Source organism: Lissotriton helveticus, chromosome 2_2 (assembly GCF_964261635.1).
Source record: "Lissotriton helveticus chromosome 2_2, aLisHel1.1, whole genome shotgun sequence".
Taxonomy (NCBI): Eukaryota; Metazoa; Chordata; class Amphibia; order Caudata; family Salamandridae; genus Lissotriton; species Lissotriton helveticus.
This window is the reverse complement of record NC_136060.1, coordinates 142000884-142022512: the sequence shown is the minus strand read 5'-3', so window position 1 is coordinate 142022512 and position 21629 is coordinate 142000884. Positions and strand designations below refer to the sequence as shown.

The 21629-nt window shown below is 45.4% G+C and overlaps 1 protein-coding gene across 1 annotated transcript in view; it reads right to left on the bottom strand.

Moving 5' to 3' along the window:
* NFXL1 (nuclear transcription factor, X-box binding like 1) overlaps window positions 1–21629 on the bottom strand; it is a 624964-nt gene that overhangs the window by 46263 nt on the left and 557072 nt on the right. Inside the window, exon 22 of the mRNA XM_078678225.1 lies at window positions 14557–14610. Within this exon, the coding sequence (XP_078534351.1) occupies window positions 14557–14610 (54 nt within the window). The remainder of the gene's footprint in view (window positions 1–14556; window positions 14611–21629) is intronic.

Sequence of the window (21629 nt, the reverse complement as noted above, 5' to 3'; positions counted from 1 at the left end):
GCTTGGGCCGGGACATAGCGATTGAGGAAATTAGGAGTGCTATCAAGCACATGGCCCGGAATAAAACACCGGGAGCTGACGGGTTGCCGATAGAGTTCTACTGGAAATATATGAATTTATTAGCCCTGAGACTCTTAGAGGTGTTCGCAGAGGCAAAAGAATTGGGGCAACTCCCTAACTCCATGCGGGAAGCACTCGTGATCCGGCTTTCGAAACCTGGCCGAGTGGGGACGGATACAGCCTCCTATCATCCATTATCAATGTTAACTACTGATTACAAGATTTTGAGTAGAATATTAGCGACTCGCCTTTTGCAGCACATGACTGCTCTGGTCCACGAAGATCAGGCTGGGTTTATCCCGACAAGGAACACGTCTTCTAGTATCCGGAGACTAGTACGGATATTGGATGAGGAACAACCGGGGGGCAGCTACCTATGGTGCTGTCGGTGGACATTGAGAAAGCCTTTGACAGCTTAGAATGTCCATATCTATATACAACGTTAGAACGCTTTGGGGTGGCAGCTGAGTTTGTGGCCTGGACAAAAGTGCTCTACACATCTGCAGTGGCTAGGGTGAGGGTTGGTATACTGATATCATCTCAATACCCAGTGACCCGTGGGACGAGACCGGGATGCTCGCTCTCCCCCTTACTGTTTGCCCTGGCCATAGAGCCACTGGCGGCAACGGGCAGATTAGGAGAGAAATATGACGGACTATGGTGGAGGGGAGAGCGGCAGTATATTTCGTTATATGCTGACGACCTGCTGATGTTTTTGGAGAATGCTGGGAGGGTGCTGGAAGGAGCTGCGAGCTTGCTCTCAGAGTTCGGAGATATCTCTGGCCTGCGGGTGAATTGGTCAAAAACATGTTTGTTTCCGACGAGACCTGGAGGGCTACCGCCCATTACACCTAGGGAAGTGCGATGGGAATCGACTTGCCTGGCATACCTGGGTGTACATGTCTATCATAGCGCTAATGATATGCTAGAGGGGAACGTGGGGAGATGCGTGAGGGCATTGAAGGGTAACATGGCCTTTTGGGCTGCTCTCCCGTTGTCTGTGACAGGCCGAATAGCTCTATTAAAAATGATAGCACTGCCTAGGCTGTTACATTTTTTTAGAACGCTACCTATCTGGATACCGTGCTCGATATGGATAAGTTACTTACCTGTAATCCTAGTTCTCTTCCAGGGGTATCCTCATCAAAGTCATAAGCACTGAATATTCCCGCCCATGTGCGGGACCCCGGAAACAATATAAAAATATATATGTATAAAACACATATATCTCGCTCCACATATATGTATGTACATATATCATTTTTCTCACATCAATGCAGCCCCAAAACTGAGGCTAAACAATGCAAACACATATACATGAACTGCAATTAGTAAGGAATCAAAAAACACATTAGGTCAAAAAATCCTTGAACTTTGTGTTTTAATGAGTCAAACCACTCATAAATCCTGAAAATTGCTTATAAATAGACATTGTTAGCCCTCAGGCTGCATTGCAAAACAATATCATAGAAAATGAAACCATTTTCACAATAACTGGCACCGTGCCTTTAAGGCAGCCATGACCCCAGGCTTCCCATCATGCCTCAGGGGTGACAGTTAGGTCAGTTGTTCTTTGCATAACCCTGAAGACAGGGCTCAACCACAAGATTGAAAACAAAACAGTACCAAATCTCATTTACCTGGGGAGGCGGGTGGGTTGCTTATGACTTTGATGAGGATACCCCTGGAAGATAACTAGGATTACAGGTAAGTAACTTATCCTTCTCTTCCAGGGGATCCTCATCAATAGTCATAAGCACTGAATAGAATAGCAAGCCCATCAACCACCTGCAGGTAAATGAGAAGTACATGACCCAACCAATCATAACAGCCAAAAGAAATTCTAGCTGTTAAACAGATTCCTCAGGGAGGCCTGGCCCACCTGGGTATCTGCTCTCGTGTCAGAATCTAGACAGTAATGCCTGGTAAATGTATGGACAGACCTCCAGGTCGCCGCTTTACAAATCTCAGACATGGGCACATCCTGCAGGTAAGCCGCCGTGGCTGCTCTACCTCTAGTAGAATGCGCCTTAGGGGAACCCCCTAAAGTCTTCTGTGCCAATTGGTAAGCAAGCTTGATACACGAAACGATCCACCTGGAGATAGAACGTTTCGAGGCTGCATGACCAGTCCTGATCGAACCGTAGTTAACAAACAATTGATCAGAATGTCGAATAGACTTGGACCTGTCCAGATAGAACTTTAAAACCCTTTTCAGGTCCAGAGAGTGTAATGCCCTCTCAGCTGGAGTAGAGGGATTAGGAAAGAAAGTGGGTAAAGAGATAGACTGATTGACATGAAAATCTGATACCACTTTAGGCAGGAAAGAAGGATGCGTTCTAAGCACCACTCTGTTCAGGTGAAAAACCGTATACGGTTCTTTAGTACATAGGGCCTGAATTTCGCTCACCCTACGGGCTGACGTAATCGCTATCAAAAAAGCAGCTTTCCAGGAAATATGCTGTAAAGAAGCTTTATGAATAGGCTCAAAAGGTGAACCCATCAATTTTGATAGGACTAGGTTCAGCTCCCAAGGCGGAGCAGGAGGCCGAACAGGAGGATACACTTTCTTTAGACCCTGCAGGAAATCTTTTACTGCAGGAAGCTGAAAAAAAGAAGTTTGTGAAGGTGATCGCCTATAAGCTGTAATAGCGGCCAAATGCACCTTAATGGAGTTAAACTTCAAACCTGCTTTAGTCAGGTACAACAAGTATGGGAGAACTGCTTCTTCCTGACTTTTTACCGGATTGTGACCATTCTGCATGCACCACATATAGAATCTCTTCCACTTGCATGCATACGAATGTCTAGTGGAAGGGCGTCGTGCTTCTTTCAGAATGGCCATGCAGTCCTGTGGCAGCCCTAGATGGCCGTACTGTATGACCTCAGGAGCCAAGCTGCCAAGTTCAGTGACGGAAGGTTGGGATGGTGAATCCTCCCGTTCATCTTCGACAACAGGTCCTGCCTGCATGGTAGCCTCTTGTGAGGAGACACTGATAGGTGAAGTAGGTCTGTGTACCACCATTGTCTCGGCCAGTCTGGGGCAATCAGGATCATCGTTGTGCACGAGTGGTTCAGCTTGCTCACCACCTTCGGGATCAGCGGAAGGGGTGGGAAGGCGTACACAAACAGCCCCGACCAGTCCATTAACAGAGCATTCCCTCTCGTTCCTGGTCGATAGAACCTGGAGGCGAAGCTTGGGCATTTGGTGTTTTCGTCGTCTGCGAAGAGATCTATTGAAGGACGACCCCAAGACTGGAAAATGTCGTCTAGCACTTCGTCGTTGAGAACCCAGTCTTCTCTGTCTTCGAAGTGCCGACTTAGAGCGTCCGCCCTCACGTTCTGCTCTCCTGGGAGGTGGACTGACTGAACAGACAACTTGCGAGCTAGAAGCCAATGCCAGATGCGCTGAGCTTCCAGAGACAGAGTCCTTGATCGTGTTCCTCCCTGCTTGTTTAAATAGTACATCGTGGTGGTGTTGTCCGTCTGTACTAGAATCATTTTCTCCTGAAGCGAGGGAAGGAACGCTTTGAGAGCCAGGTGAACCGCTCTCAACTCCAGCAAGTTGATATGATAAGTGCTTTCCTTGGGAGACCACAGACCCTGCACTTGTAGGGGTCCCATGTGCGCTCCCCATCCTTGCAATGATGCATCTGTGATGATCGTTTGTGTTGGAGGCGGTTGATGGAAGAGAACCCCCATCTGCATGTTCTGTCTCTTTGTCCACCACTGGAGGGAAGATTGAGCAACCTCCGACAAAGTGATCCGATCGTCCCACTGATCTGAGTGTTGGTCCCATTTGTCCTCCAGATCCTGCTGAAGAGGACGCATCCGAAGTCTGGCGTTCGGCACTAGGAAGATGCAGGAAGCCATCGACCCCAAGAGCGAGGCTATCTTCCGCACCTTCTGGGACCTGTGGAGAAGAACTTGTTGGCACTTGAGGGCTATCGAAAACTGTCTCTCCTCCGAAGGAAACACTTTTCCTACTTCGGAGTCTAGCAGAGCTCCTAGGAAGTGGATCCTCTGAGTTGGTTGTGATACAGACTTGTTGAAATTGACATGTAGACCTAGACGTTGACAAAGTTCTATGCATGTCTTGAATTGATTCCTTACATTGCCTGGAGTTGGACCTTTCAACAGCCAATCGTCTAAGTATGGGTATACGAAGACTCCCCTGCGGCGTAGAGCTGCCGCCACCACTGCGACACACTTGGTGAACACTCTGGGAGCCGACTTCAACCCAAACGGGAGGACTTTGAACTGGTAGTGAGAGGTCCCCACCCGGAACCGAAGGAATCTTCTGTGATCTTGCCGTATTGGAATATGGAAGTACGCATCTTGAAGGTCCATCGAACACATCCAATCCCCCTGCCTGGGATGTGGATATATCTGATGAAGCGCCAACATGCGAAACTTTTCTTTTCGTACATGCAGATTGAGTGTTCTCAAGTCCAGAATGGGCCTGTATTCTTCCTTCTGGCCCTTTTTTCTGACCAGAAAATACCTCGAGTACACTCCTTTCCCCCTTTGGGACACCGGAACTCTCTCGATGGCTTCTTTCTCGAGGAGTGTAGCTACTTCTGCTTTTAACCTTTGTAGCTGGTGACTTGATGTTGACATCGGGGAAACGTGCGGAGGTAGACGATGGAAACGAAGACAGTACCCATTCTGCAGCATAGACAACACCCATTGATCTTTGGTGATGGCCTGCCACTCTGTCCTGTGATGCGCAATGCTTCCCCCCACTGGAGTGGGCAACGGCGCTGGGGGAAGTGAAGACTCATTGCTTCTGCTGCGCTTTATTGAAGTTGTTGCCTTGGCGCTGATTTCCATTTCCCTTGGAATTGCCCTTGCCTTTGTACTGTGTCTTTTGCTGGCCCTGCTGGTTCTGGCCTTTCTGCCATTGAGGGGTTTGAACCCTCTGCTTCGAATAACCCTTGTTGTTCGAACGGAATTTCTTCTTAAATTCCTTTTTCTTCTCGAGTCCCACCGCTTTGAGAGTGTCCAACTCGGTCTTCATCCGCTGCATTTCCTCATCCGCACTTGCCCCAAAGAGAGATGTGCCTGAAAAAGGAAGGTTCAGGATTCTTGCTTGAGCCTCCGGTTTTAATGCTGTGAGGCGTAACCAAGATGTTCTCCTTGCTGTAACTCCGTGCACATAGCCATGTGCCGCCAGAGTTACCCCATCTGCTGCCGATCCTATAATCTGGTTGGAGACTTGACTGCCCTCCATCAGAACCTCCTCAAAGTCCTTTCTGTCTTCTTCAGGGAGCTTTGCGGTAAATCTCTGAAGTGAGTCCCACAGAGACCTGTCATACCTGCCGAGCAGGGCTTCCGCGTTAGAAACCTTGAGGAAAGAGGCTGAGGTGTTACACACCCTTCTCCCCCATGAGTCCTGCACCTTGCTATCCTTATCCGGAGGTACCGTGGATGAGGAAGCCACCGCATTGGATTTTCTTGCCGCCGTAATGATCACTGAATCTGGCGGGGGATCAGCTTTGAGGAACAGAGGATCCTCTTCCGGAGGACGATACTTTTTGAGAATCCTCGCTGGAACGGACTTCACCGTTGCCGGAGTGAGGAAGACTTCATTCACATGTTCCATTATACCCGGAACCAACGGCAACAACGGTTTGGGTGCTGATCTATGTTGCAGGGTTTCGAATATGACAGTCGTCTTGACTTGTGGAGCTGTCATCGGTACTCCCAGTTTCAGGGCTCCCCTGCCCAAGATATCTTGGAACGAGAAAATATCCTCAGTTGGAGACACTCTTGAGCGTGGACTGTTAGTAAGAGTCGGGGAGTAATCCCTGTGAGATCGTGTTCTCGACGAACTTGAAGAACTACTTGTCCTCCTGGGCCTAGTTCTTCTGCTAGAACGCGTCTTGGAACGAGATCTCTCTCTGTGACGAGAATGTCTCTTGCTTGAGTGTTTAGAACGAGACCTTTCTCTGCGAAGAGGTTGGTCTCGATATCGCTTTAGGCGCTCCGCCGTCTCCTTGTCCTCTGCCCAGTGGTGAAGAGGTCTATTCCACCTTGGGGAAAGATGAACAGAAGGAGACTTGTGGATGGGATCCTTCTCAGGTGTACGCGACCGTTGAGGTCGTTCCGTTCGATCCTGTTGCGATCTTGCAGGGGATTCGGACCTCCCCCTATTAGATGCGCCGCTCCGTCCATCCGAGGATCTGCCACTCCGAGATGATGAGGATGATGAGGAAAGACTCACCAGAGATCCAGAGGGAGACCTTGAGCGAGATCTTTCTTCTGCAAGTCTCCGTCTCTTGGCGGGGGGATCCTGCACTGGTGATTGTTCCACCTCCGCAGCCGATGCTGAACCTGGAGAACCCAACTGTGGCTCTAGGGCATGAGTCTGGACTAGCAAGGCACTTCCCTTGTCCCGAACCACCTCCTTTGATTTTGTAGGAGTAAAGTTCTTTGTTTGAGAAGAACTTCTCTCCCTGGATCTTTGTTGATCCCTCGACGGTGGTTGTATCGACGCCGAGCGCCGAGCAGGAAGACGCTCCCTCGACGTCGACCGTGATCTCTCCGTCGACCTCGGGTGGCCATGGCTGTCCTTCGACGTTGAAGGCTGTCTGCTCGACGTCGATGGAGGCTGTTTCGACGCCGATCGCCGTTGACTTGATGGCGACTGGGCGTGCCTCGACTCCAAATGCCGCTCCGACGTCGAACGCTCTCGTCCAGGCGTCGACGTTGGCTGCATCGACGTCGACCGATGATGTGTCGACAGAGGCTCCCTGGACGTCGAACGACCATGGCTAGTCGTCGACGGAGGATGGCTCGACGTCGAACGTCGATGGACCGACGTCGACGGAGAATGCCTCGACGTCACAGCATGACGATGCTGTTTCGACGTCACACGGCTCGCCGTCGAGCTCTTCCGCTTCGACGGCGACCTGTCCCTCGACGCTGACTGAAGCGGAGGTACCTTCGATGTAGACGCTGAAGACATCTTCTTCGTCGCCGTCGACTGCTTCTCCAACGCCGATCCCGACGTCGAATGTGAACCAGTCGGGGCTCCTCTCGACGTCGACCGCGTCTTCCGACTTTTCTGCTTCTTGGGAGATCTTCCTCTCTCAGAAAGCCCATAAGCTCTAATCCTCTCTCGATCCTTAAGAGTCCTGGAAGATAAAACCTGGCAGTGTTCACAGGTTTTAGAGGAATGAGAGTCTGGTAGGCACAGGATACAGACTGAATGAGAGTCAGTCTTTGCCTTTTTCCTTCCACATGAAGGACAGTTGTTGAAGAGAGAAGGCATCTTTGACAGGAAAAATACCTTTTTTTAAGCACAAAAAGTGTTCAAACAGCACTCTATGTCTAAAAGACGTCGAGTGAAGTCAAAAATTCTAGTAAAAGCTGAATATTTTTTGACAGAAAGTCAAAAAGAAAAGGAGCTGTTTCACCAGGGTCCTGACTGAAGGAGCCGGAAAGAACAACTGACCTAACTGTCACCCCTGAGGCATGATGGGAAGCCTGGGGTCATGGCTGCCTTAAAGGCACGGTGCCAGTTATTGTGAAAATGGTTTCATTTTCTATGATATTGTTTTGCAATGCAGCCTGAGGGCTAACAATGTCTATTTATAAGCAATTTTCAGGATTTATGAGTGGTTTGACTCATTAAAACACAAAGTTCAAGGATTTTTTGACCTAATGTGTTTTTTGATTCCTTACTAATTGCAGTTCATGTATATGTGTTTGCATTGTTTAGCCTCAGTTTTGGGGCTGCATTGATGTGAGAAAAATGATATATGTACATACATATATGTGGAGCGAGATATATGTGTTTTATACATATATATTTTTATATTGTTTCCGGGGTCCCGCACATGGGCGGGAATATTCAGTGCTTATGACTTTGATGAGGATCCCCTGGAAGAGAATTAAATCATTGAAATCATTGGTGGTGGGGTTTCTGTGGGGTTCTGGCAGACAGCGGATAGCTCAGACAACGCGGATTAGACCAAAGGCGGAGGGTGGGCTGGCGGTCCCTGATTTTGAACTGTACTATTTGGCGGCCCAACTACAGATCATGACGCAAGGAGTAGCAAAGGAATTTAGGGGCCCTGAACACCTGAGAGGTAGAGGGATCCCACCCCATGTCCACTCCTTCATAGTCATGCAGTAAAAGCTGGACCTTGGAGATCTTTCTATGGAGGAAAAAACACTGAGACTGTGTTGGAATCGGTCACAACGTAGGGCGGAAGTCTTGCACCCCCACGTGCCTGAAATTCCGTTGGGGATGGCCATGGCGCTACCCCACGGAGGCGATTAGACACCCTTACAGGACTGGGAACAGGCAGGGATCCAGGTAATTGGTGACCTATAGGAGGACGGGGAATTGCTACCCTACCAAACGTTACATGACAGGTACGATCTACCCAGAGGAGGGTTTCTAATACATGCCGCACTAGTTTGTGCGCTGCGAGTACAGTGGAGAGAAGGGCTTATAGAACCTAAGACAATAATGGCGTGTCAGTACACAATGATGGCGGCTGGGACATTTAAGGCAGTCACCTGCCTATACTCTAGAATTTTGAATGAAGGGTTAACACCCTTGGACACCTTGAGAAGGAAATGGGAGACTGGTATTGGGAAGCCCATACCGGAGGCAGCATGGACACAGATAACGCGTAGGGCATGGAAAAGCACGAGGAATGCAAGGTTTCAACTGGTGCATTTCTCAATACTACATAGAGCATATCTAACACCAGGCAAGATTAAGAAGTATTTTAAAATAGAAGAGGCAGCGTGCCCTCGGTGCGTGAGTGAGGGGGTAGAACTTGAACACATGCTATGGGAATGTCCTAAATTAGGGGACTACTGGGAAGAAGTGGGAGGCACGCTGAACACAACAACGGAGCGACAGTTAACTTTTGATATAGCAACATGCATACTGCACTGGTTCCCTCACATGTCTAAAACTAAGGTGACCAGCAAAGAGAGAAATAACGAGGCACTGGAAGTCGAAAGAAGATCCTAATAGTAAGAGATGGAAGGCTGCGTTTTTAAAATGGGCAGGTAGTGAGAGTGCACTTGGATATCAGCAGGCGAGACGGTCCAATAATGAAAAGGCACTAGAGTCAGCAAACGCATGAGAAGCATTGGTAAATTCATTACTAGATCACCAGACGGAGGGAGAGTAGGGGGGAGAACTGGATTGGGTGGGTTCCTCTGTCAGCAACAGGTACATTGAGAGATGCTGTCAGTTGTGGCTGATTCGTGACGAGAGATGGAATGCGACGCTTACAATTTCACACACCGGTGAGGAGGGAGGGAGAGAGGGAACATTTAAGAGTTGGGGATAGTCTATTTGATAATTAAAGTTAGCAGCTTAAGGTTTGTAGTATGATCATGTATAAACTGCCATTATAATCTGACATGGTATTCATATTGGATGGCTCACAGGATGCCAGAAGGGGAAGATTAATGAGGTGATTGATTCATGTTGATGACCTATGTTGAAGGAGAATGTATGAAGCACATATAAACCAATAAAATATGTATTCAAATGGGAACATTGTCCAACTCCAGCACTAGGAAGACAGAGAGATAAGGACACACATCTTACGAGCGATGACATTTCAGACCAAAAGTCATACTATTTAAAAATGGTTCCAACCCTGCCCAAAAAAATAAATGCTTACTCAGACCAAGCTGATATATGCGGCTTCATCTGATGACCAGTTGGCCCTAAAAGAATATTATTTTTGGAAAGAAAATACTGACCTTTAATCACTAGGGATACACGATCCTGACAGGTCCAGGGCACAGATACTTTTTTTCGAGCCCGACTCATCCCCACACAAATTATTTTCTTAAACAAAACAATCCAACTGGGATTGGCCAAAATGAAAGCAAGGAATGCCCCAACCATTCCTTCAATTGTCCGCTTTGATGATTGGCAGTCGTGCACAAACTATACTGACGCTCATTTAAATGGTATGATACAAAACGATACATTTAACTCATCATTGTTGAATCTTGGTGGGTGGTTATTGTGGCCAGTGGACACAAATGGTTGTCATGCTCGTTTTCTTAAATCCACACCCGGGTTCAAATCAAGTAGACCTGATTCATGGTATTCACAATCAGCCCATGCGAACATCATTACCATCTATTCCGTGGGAAAGGTATGCCCACAATGGTTAGAAGATTCTACGTTATCTGCAGTGCAACAAATCTTTCTCTTTTGTCCAAGCAGATGAATCTATCAGATGCTTTGCTGGGTCCTAAGTCCCCTCATCCTAGAAGATTTATATATGCGTCTTATAATGAAATTTAGAAACTATCACAAATGGAAGCTGCTGTACGTCTGAGACAAACTGATCAAGTTAATTTGAAAACAATGCTTGCTGTAGTAGACAATAGTATTAATACGTTGTCATACCGTATTTATAATTTGAATAACATTGTGTTGTCAGTTATTGATATTGTGCAGAGTGATATGCCAACATTGTATCATGGTCAAAGACAGCTCAGATATATTATGCAGTTTAGCTGGGTGCTTCAAACTCTCAAAAATGGACGCGTTCCTTGGCATTACCTGAACTGTATTGCTTTGTTTCTGCCATTCAGTTTAACACACAAACAACAAACAAAGGCTATGAAAGACACAACTTCCACCATGCTACATTTAGAAAAGTTAGAACAAATCCCATTCCCTATAGCCGAAATACCTTCAGTGGTGTGGTTAATACACTTTGTTATTTCATTGCCCATCTAAACTTTTCAGTTTACAGCTTGCATGAAACATTTTCCAATAGGTAGATATGAACCCCTTGGGAGTAGCTACATATGTGAGTTATGGCCCCTGCCCCTTAACTATTCCTGTGAACGTCCTGATGGGGAAGAGGGAGAGGAGTGTGACTCTACTGCCGGATATTCACTTGTTTGTTAGCACGTTAAAATTCACAGTGCATGTAATGCTTCAGAACCCAATTTGGCTTCTTATTTAAAAGGAACTCTGGTTCCCGCCATTCTCCCCTTCCTTACGGTGCTTTTAAATGGAAGCTAACTCATACTTAATAATCAAGACTGTTGTGGTATGTGGGCAGACGTCCCATATATTGTATCCATTTCCCAGTCAGTCACTGTTGCAACAATGTCTTGTTTTCCCCTCCGCATGGGATTGTAGATAGCTCATTGTGGCCTTTCATTACAGCTCTGAAAGAAGACTTTAACAAGCTAAGCAGACTCAAAGCATTATTGTTTCAACAAGAAGTGGCTCTCACATCTGTCTGCGAGACCTTCGAATTGCAGGTGGCTAGAACTTCCAGTGAAATACAATCATTGTTAAATAAAAATCTTACCCTTCATTTCGGAGAACTGACACATCAAATATTTAATGCCTCTGATACAGCTGGACTAACCTACTTTTTAAAAATGGTAGGCTTTGGCCTTGTGACATCTTTCCAAACTATCTTTGGAGTAATTCTGGGCTATTATACACTCCATTTTTTCCAGCGTGTCCGGTGGCTTCTCGTTGCAGCTGTTTCTCATTGGCGACATACGCATTCTGCTGCCACTGTACCGTAATGGATGCTCTTTCTGCAGACGCCCAGGAGCTGGTTTCGCTCCAACACTACTGTGACCGTATGCTTCAGATCTTTCTGATACTTCCGCTGCAGGCATTGGGTGAGGATTGGTGTTTAACATTTCGATATACTTATTTCACCAGCATGCAACCTGTGTTTCACTACATCCGGAGCCCCTTTCAATGGGCACTGGACAGATGCCTGGTTTGCCGATGCCCGCTGCCCTGGATTTTGAACTACTGATGAGTCCCTCAGTGGCCCATTATCCGAACTGTTCCTTAGATGTGCTACTTCTACATCATCGGAGTCTGGAGCCAATGGCCAACGAGAATTCCTGTGCAATGACAGCGATAACTGGATCAAAGCTTCATTGAAATTAACAAAGGTTGCCTGGAGTATGTCTCCGCTTTAGCTGAGACTGAGGATCATGTATACTCTTTAGAACTTCTGAATTGGGCAGTAGCCCTATCCTCCTATGCGGAGTCACACTCCGTCATAGAGTGCTTAGCCTTTGCAATGGCTGTTCACATACTGGATGCCTCAGACACGCATTGATTGGATGTTTCTTTAACAATTTGTCCGTTATATGTCTGTCTTAATCATTGGTTCTTCAGAACTGCTTCGAGTTTGTTTATCTTCCTAATTCCATAATTTTATGTGCTACCTTCCTGAGGGTAGGGTGTCATGTGTTCAGCGCATGGCCCACTGTAGTTTTCCCTAGGTTAGCCTAACTGTGCACATTACAGGCGCCATTTGCTTTACGCACGTTACTATATAAACATGTTTATCTTTGTGTCACATTGTATTTTCACACAGAACTTGCAGCTGTTTTCACGTTCTGTTCTTTCCTGGGATTTAGTATGAGCACAGCAGACAAGGTCAAACAACGATGCCCCTTGGTATTTTGTTCTGGTCAGGCACTAGCACCTAGACACAGCACATGAGTGCAACTGTTGTTTATGAGCATATAAGCCTTGTCATATAGGTATGCACAGTAATGTAATCAACAGAGAGAGAGAGAGAGAGAGAGAGAGAGAGAGAGAGAGAGAGAGAGAGAGAGAGAGAGAGAGAGAGAGAGAGAGAGACTTTCTGAGAAGAGATACCAGCTGTACCTGAGATGTAGAACGTACACCTGTGTATACTAAGGTATGAGGTCTGCCAATAATCATTCTGCATCTGTAGAAGGGGAGGGGGATAAGACTAATCTGTTCTATAATATGACGGGCTTATCATAATATATGGTTTACTGACTATGCAGACTGTATTTTGTTTTCTAATTGTGGCCCGAATTCTGCATTGTAGAGCACAATAGTTTAAATAAACATTTCAAACTTCCTTCATGTCTCTGTTATATTTTACTGTGGACGAGTACGACTGTGAGAGCAAAAGGGGGTGTCCTGTTACCGCGATGCCTGAGAGGGTTGGGAGTGTAGTGTTCAGGGGTGACAAGTAACTTGTCTCTCTGGATATGGTTAGGAGGGCAAGTGAGCCACTATAGCTAGTCAGACTCAGGCTCATGGGTACAGTGTTGGTATGGTGACTCAGTTCCTACCTACTGACGTTATATGGTCCCAAGCATAGTTCTGTTCCTGAGCAAAATCCCTTTAACACCTTTTTAGAAAACTCATCACAACATGTGATTTAAACAATGATGCTGGTCTGGTAAACATAAATAGGTCAAAAACTCAGGTAAATGACCTTTAAGCGTGGCCACAGCAAGGCCTTGCAGGGCCAAAGAAAGCAAAAACAGCAACACATCTGACAATTTGACTTGCAGCTGTTCTGTCCGCCGAGAGGTAGACCCAGCCATAACTTTCTGCCAACGTCCAGCATAAATGATTTTGTGGATGGACGCATGGTTGCTAAGATAACATCTACTACCTTGGAAGGAGGTTGAAAGCAGTCTGCTGTCACTGCTCAATCTCCATGCATGAAGATGTAGGTTGTGCAGACCTGGATCCTTCCGAAGTGGCAGCCTGTTCAGGAGACAGATGTTCATGGCTAGAAGTTCTGGATACCACACTCTTCTTGCCAATCCAGAGCCACCAAAATGACTTGGGCCCGATCATTCCTGACCTTCTCAAGAGCTTTTGGCAGGAGAGGGAATACCAAGTCCCACTCTAAATGAAATGAGTCTCTGAGAAATGAAATGCCTAATATAACTGGGGTCTCTTTGTCAACACAAATCAAATATATGGATATAGACTGCAGTAGATAGTAGATACGCTGATTTAACAGATGACACTATAGTATCTGTTCATCAAATGTACTATAAATTTGTTTTTATAAGCAAGCATCAGCAGTTTGAGGCGTAGGCTTCATGGTACACATTTTGAAAGATACAGTATTTCTGAAATCTGTTTAAAAAAGGGCAATTCCCCTTTCAGAGAGCTGTAGTTGGTCTAATTTCTAAAGCGTGTGCTGCCTTTGTGCAGTAGAATTCTTAAAGTAAACGCCACTGTAGCTTGTATGAAAAGACTAACATGGGTACACAAGTTTGGTTACAGAGTTAGTTGCAGAGTTTATTTAATTTTGAGGTTTTATATAGTGTGTTATCACCCAGTAGCAATACAGGATTAGGGTACATTTTGATGCACTGAAATGAGTTATCAAATGCACCTCAACTTTGATACCGTACAAAACAAACAATTTTATAGGATTGCAATATTTTGTATTTTAAAGTCTAAGTAATCCCTTCCTCTCTCAATATTTTGGAATATGTATTTGTATATGCTAAATATTGTGTGTTATTAAGTCTATGAACTCTCAATAAAATAAATATTAAAAACAAAAACCTGGCTATGAATTAAGCACTTTTAATTTTGGGAAAGAAACACTGCATATTATTAGTTAAAATTACCCTATTTTGTTAAAGCAACATAACACAAGTTCTTTATGGAATTCATTCCGTTAACATTTAGTAAATGATCAGCATTTTCCATACCTGTTGTCGACGTTTCTCTTCTTCCAAAGCCACTTTTTCTTCTGCTGCTTTCATCTATTGGTAGATAAATAAAATCAAATTAGTTGCAATACAGATAGGAGTGTATGATACATGAAAACACAACATGTACACTAGATTAAAATATATATATATATATATATATATATATATATATATATATATATATATATATATATGCGAGCCAACAAACTCCGGTTCCGAAAGAAGCCGACAAACAGGGCGGTCCGTGATCAGGGCACCGGCAGCCCTGTGTACTATCAAATTCCAGCACTTCCCCGCTAAGGAAGAAACAACACGGACACCTTGCATGGATTGCAGGTAATTTATTTCAAATGTAGGACTGCACCGCAACGCGTTTCACCTTTTGGCTTGATCACGCGAGAAGGTGTTTTTTGGAATATATATATATATATATATATATATATAGTTTTTATTTAATTTTCAGCTGGTTCCGCTCTGAAAAAAATAAATGAAGCGGGCTCCTATGCTTCGTTCATTATCGGTCCCAGGTGGGACAGGTTCCGGGGGCATTGTGTTGACATAGGAGAGGAGACATGGGGCCCCCCTCCTAAGGATATTTTAAGCCCTCGGGACCGCCACCTCCCCGGTGCAAAATGTGTAAATTACTGCCGGGGGTGCCATGAGGCTCCCCCACTGCCCCGTAAACTGCCACCTCCCCGGGGCTAAATAATTGAATGAGGGGGCAGCGCAGCCCCCCCCCCCCCCCTCCCCCCGGGACATTGCAGTTTGCTATCCCTCTAAGCGATTGCAAATGCTGCTCTGCTTCTAGAAAGCGAGAGCAGAAAAAATGCTCTCACTCACTAGAAGCAAAGCAGAATTGCTTTTGGAAAGAGAGAGCTGCATGTTCAGCAGCACCCTCTGTCCAAAAGAAATGTTGGCTCCTGCAGGATACGGGGAGCCAGCAGGGACCGCGGGGGCCTTCAGGCTCCCCCACAGTCCCCAATGTGAAAAACTAGGTGCTAGACTGCTCTCCATGTTCAAGACTGATTTGCATCTGCCTAAGTTTAAATTGGAATGGCATGGATTTAGACCCAGATATTTTTGTTCTGGGGTAAATGTTTGACATTGTTCAGCATTCTGTCCATCAATTGTTCTTTTTGCATTTGTCAGCCCGAATGGAACGGGTATGCCCAGATGTGGGTCCCGTGCTCTCCATGTCATTGGAGTCAAGCTAGCCTGGCTGATGAAGGGTGATGCCCTGAAACCGGTCCCAGGATGCTTGTTTCTGGTACTGGGAGGACCTGGCCTGGCAGTTCGGGCTGAACTATTCCCATGGAGAGCAGGGTCAAGACTGATTTGCAAAGGCTCTTTTTAAACTGGAATGGCATGGATTAGGGCCTTCAGGCTTCCCCCCGCAGTCCCCAACGTGAGAAACTGGGTGCTAGACTGCTCCCATGGGGAGCAGGGTCAAGACTGATTTGCATATGCCTTAGCTTAAATTGGAATGGCATGGATTTAGACCCAGATATTTTTGTACTGGGGTGAATGTTTGACATTGTTCAGCATTCTGTGGTGGAGAAAGGGGGGGTGGCCTCCAACAACCTTTTAGCAATCCAGTTGTGTGGGTCTTACTGGAGGTTGCAGAAGGGGTAGTTGGCCCCAAAGGACCCTCAATAGCCAGGGGGACTTAATCCCCCTACTAGTAGTGCGCCATGATGCACGTTTGCAGAGTTGTGAAGAAAGGTGGTGTAGCCTCCTATGGTGTCTCGGCATTCCCGCTGTGTGGGACTTACTGGAGGTAGCAGGAGGGGTAGTTGGGCCCAAGGACATCCTTGGGGGCCAACTACCCCTGCTGTTACCTCCAGTAAGTCCCAGTCAGGAGAAATCTATATTGTTTTTATATTGTGGTATTTAGGTCCTAACTATAACTACCTACTGGCGACCGCCAGTAGGTTATTTATATATATATATATATATATATATATATATATATATATATATATATATATATATATATATATATATATATATATATATATATATATATATATATATATATATATATATATATATATATATATATATATATATATATATATATATATATATATATATACTGAAAAAACCATAGGTTATAGACCATATATAGTTAGGAATTAGCATTTACAAAACCTTGAAAATTCACTGAAAAAACCATAGGTTATAGACCATATATAGTTAGGAATTAGCATTTAAAAAACCTTATTTTACTCACACAAAACCATTGAAATTCCATATATAGTTAGTTGCACTAACTATATATCGCGCACCCGCAATCCACTGCTGATCATGTCACATATTACATCATTCATGACATGGTCAGTGACATCACTGATGACATCACTGATGACAACATCCAGTGACTGTATGTTTCTGTAAAGTTAAAATATGTCTTACATATTGAAGAATGAGTGGATGTATAAGTGTCTGGATGAAGGATTTAGTAGGTGCGTGACTGACTGTATGAGTGAGTGATTAAATGTGTCTCACTGAATGCATGGGTTAGTGACTAAACTGTCTTAATTTGTGCATCATTATGTCTGTTGTTCTGTAAACTGCTGCATGTGTTGATCATTAGCTATACGAGAGGCTATATGTGTTATTAATTGGTTGCCCAAGTATTTCTATGGGAGATTGAGTATATATGGTCTATAACCTATGGTTTTTTCAGTGAATTTCAATGGTTTTTTAATAGCAAATATCATAAGCTGTCGAATGTCAAGTACGTGGTAAGTGAAAACATTTTCGTGTTTATGCACACTGATCTGCTTTGAATGGTGCCCCCCCCCCCTCATTTCTATTAGGAGTACTCTCTCTTTGCAGATAGTGAAAGGTAGTTAACGCAGGCCTTTGCCCCCGTTGTAATCCGTCGTGCCTGCTTCTCTCTCCATTTGATTGATTGTTATCCAAGTATTTACTGTTTTAGAATTAGTTCTCTTTGGTTCATTCTCTATTTACAAACAAACACAGAGTCGCAATACTCTGTTTAGTCTTTGCAGATAACGAAAAATCGTGTAAAAAAAAAGAAAAGGAATCGAGCAAAATCAGTAGGCCACTAATGGGATCTCTTTTTGACCTCGCTAAAATAGAAACATTAGGAACAACCCCTCATGACAAATACAAAACTAGTGAGATGAACTGAACTCCACACAATGATGGCTGCAAAACAGCTCGGCTCCGCCACCCACCCCGCCCAAAATAACGATAAAGAACGGCTGCCATGATTGGTTGCGGAATGACCACGACGGAGCTACGAAATGGTGCTGCTCTCATGCTAACCCCAGCTTCAGTCTGAAACATCCAGAAACACTGTAGACTACCAATTCGATCAGTTCCGGTAGCGCCCCAATGTAACCCGGTAGAGAAGAACTAGCCCTCCCCTCTTTGACTGATGGTTCTTGTTGCCTGTCCCTTCTGTTGTCATTTAACAGAACTATTTAGCCTGCTGAAAGGGGTTGTGTTCCGACCGCTGGTTGGTGGAGACATTTTGACTATATTCTGTACCTGCGTTGTCGCGTAATGCGTCATATGACGCGCCGCGTTAGCGCATCCGGAAGTCATCCGGGGCGCGCAGCGCGTAACGTAAGCATAACAAGTCATGTGACTTGTTAATCAAACTTTTCATTGGTTCATTTTACTTTTCTTATTGTATTGATGAAAGGCTTGGTCATATGACCTAAAAATTACGCTTTTCATTACTTCCGAACATTATTTTTTCTTAAATATATGTTATAATGTTCCAGGCTAATGTACTTTCCCGGAAATTTTACAACTGTCCTGCAAGTAAAATATATTCTTTTTTCGAGAAAAAGAGCGTTTCTTCATCCCATGACGGAGCCGTTGAGCAAAAGAGGGTCGACCTGCTGTCTTAGTCGCCGATACGCCTGAATATGAGATTCTTATCGATCACTTTATGTTGCAGGAATAGAAAACACAACAGCCCTTGACCATTTATCTTTACTGCGTTCCTTCGTATTATACCTTTTACCCTTCATGTAATTGGTCTGCTTTATTTCACTTGCCTTTTAATGATTCTAAAACAGTCACTAGTATTAAAAACTTTACCAATGTATATACTACTACCATGTTTTCTTTTAAAAACCTTTATTGTGAAAATTTCATTATACAAATACGAGCCTATAACCACGTGGGCCTGCCACAGAGCAAACTGTAATCGTATATGATGAATAGACATTTACACTGTAGAGGAACGTAACGGGCGGGCCATTAGGTTGCAAGAACTAAGGTGTCTAACAGTTACGGAATCGGTGGACGTACATTTTATAATTAAAATACGACAGGGCCAGTTACAATAAAATTATCTAGATATACATTTGCGGGCAAGTACCATGGGTGACGTTAATTCGAACTTTCAACAGTACAGTAATCAATAACACATCAGAACTTAATATCAATAGGGATGTCGAAATAGTCAATCAATTCTCGTCCCCGCCCGCCATGTGCTTCAAAACTGCATACGTATCTCGTGATTTCAAGGTTCTGCAACCAGTACACAACAAGGAGTTACGAGTCCCATTTATTCCGGCGCCATTTTGGGCGAGGACGGGCAGGTCCAGGATATAGTCAAAATGTCTCTACCAACCATCGACTATGATGATGTTCATATGCTGTATTTATTAGAGTAACACTCATCTGTCCACATGAAATTAATTTGCCACAATCTAAACATGTCATTTTAATCTTTCCAAAGTTCTTCTAAATATTTGGGACCGTTTCCCTTGCCTCTGAAGCTCTCAGTGCCACTTCTTTGATGAATGTACTAGCAGGTCAGGGGTTCTCCTCCATATCTCTCTTTTATGCAGCACTATAATTAATTGGTGCCACCTCTCCATATGACGATGCATGGTATAGTTACCACTACTATATTTTTTTTCGGCTCCTCTGGAGAGTTCATCGTGGCAGATGAAGCGTGTAACGTACCGGGCATTTACCTTTTTTTGCATGTACAGGAAAGGAAAAAAAAATCGAGCGTCCGAGTTCTAAGGTGTCCCAGGGCCATTTTAGTGGACCAGGCCCAAATCCAAAGAACAGGCCGCCATTTTGAGAGTCCTCTTGCAGCCGCCTGTCGCTGTAGCATCAAGAGCAGCCGAAACTCAGCTGAATGGCAACTGAAACGGTAAAGGGGCGCCCCACTACAGCAGACGAGCCTCCACCTAGGAAGGCCCATTCACGCCGGCTCCCCCCCCCTTCGGGCACCCCACGCCGTTATTCGGAGCAGTATTGTAGGATGGCCACACCAGTGCGGCAACTTGCTAGACATCACCTCGGTGGTAACCGAATCTCAACGCCTTGTGGTGTCTTCTATTCAAAAAACATTGTTATGCTGCCTTCGACCTATTCGCCGCAAGTGCGCACACAACTCAACTGCATAGCTTGCTAGACACCACCTCGGTGCCATCCGGATCTTGGAATGTCAGCACCTTTTGGTGTCTTCTCTTCAGAAAATATTGTTGCGCTGCCTTTGGCCCCATTCGCACATCAGTCCGCTACTGACGCCATCTCACAGGCTAATGGGGCGCCCCACGCCGACTTTCAGGATTGTAGAATGACCACACCAGTACAGCAACTTGCTAGACATCACCTCGGTGCCATCCGGATCTCGGCGCCCCACTGCAGATGAAGTGCCTCTCAACTATGAAACCACCACGGTGACATCCGGATCTTGGCGCGTTGTGCTGCCTTCGGCCTATTCGCACATCGGTCCGCTACTGACGCCATCTCACAGGCTAATGGGGCAACCCACGCCGAGTTTCAGCATTGTAGGATGACCACACCAGTACAGCAACTTGCTAGACATCACCTCGGTGCCATCCGAATCTTGGCATCTCAACGCCTAGTGGTATCTTCCATACAAAAAATATTGTTACGCTGCCTTTGGCCCCATTCGCACATCAGTCCGCAACTTAGACATCACCTCGGTGCCATCCGGATCTTGGCATCTCAGCGCCTTGTGGTGTCAGTCAGAAAATATTGTTGCGCTGCCTTTGGCCCCATTCGCACATCGGTCCGCTACTGACGCCATCTCACAGGCCAACGGGGCGCCCCACGCCGACTTTCAGCATTGTTGGATGGCCACACCAGTGCGGCAACTTACTAGACACCACCTCGGTGCCATCCGGATCTTGGCGCGTTGTGCTGCCTTCGGCCTATTCGCACATCGGTCCGCTACTGACGCAAACTCACAGGCCAACGGGGCGCCCCACGCCGACTTTCAGCATTGTAGGATGGCCACACCAGTGCTGCAACTTGCTGGACACCACCTCGGTGCCATCCGGATCTTGGCGCGTTGTATTGCCTTCGGCCTATTCGCACATCGGTCCGCTACTGACGCCGCCTCACGTGCCAACGTATTTTCTCCGCATTTTATACCCTATGCCGCATAACAGGTCATGTGACTTGTTTATAAAACTTTTCATTGGTTCATTTTACTTTTGGTTTCCTAATGATGGAAGGCTTGATCATATGACCTAAAAACAACACTTTTCATTGGATGAAAACTTTTTTTTTTTTCCCAAACGATGAAAGCCCCACCTTGTTTCTGGATGTTTCAGACTAAACTGGCGTCAGCATGAGAGCACCACCATCTCGTAGCTCCGTCGTGGTCATTCCGCGAGCAATCATGGCAGCCGCTCCCCACCAGAAGCCTGCAGGAGTAGGGGCCCCCAAAACTTTTGATGAATTCTCAAGGCGGAGGGGACGCTTTCGAGAATGGGGAAAAACGAATTTGATAGTACACAGAGTGAAGAACTTTATGTTCATTTGTAAATGCATTTGTAAATAAGTAAGAATCTGAACTGCAGCAGTATCGAATTGGGACTTTGTATATATATAGTATAATTCTTTTTCTTCCAAAAATGTCAATGATATATAGTAACAGCTCATATTCAATAGAGGTATATGATGGTTAAGTACAAAATCTTACGTGGTTTTTTGCATACAATTGAAGGATGTATATAGTATGCAGATACCGGAAGCCCACTGGAGGGCAAGAAACCACCTGAGGATATCATACATATGTGGCCCACCAGAGG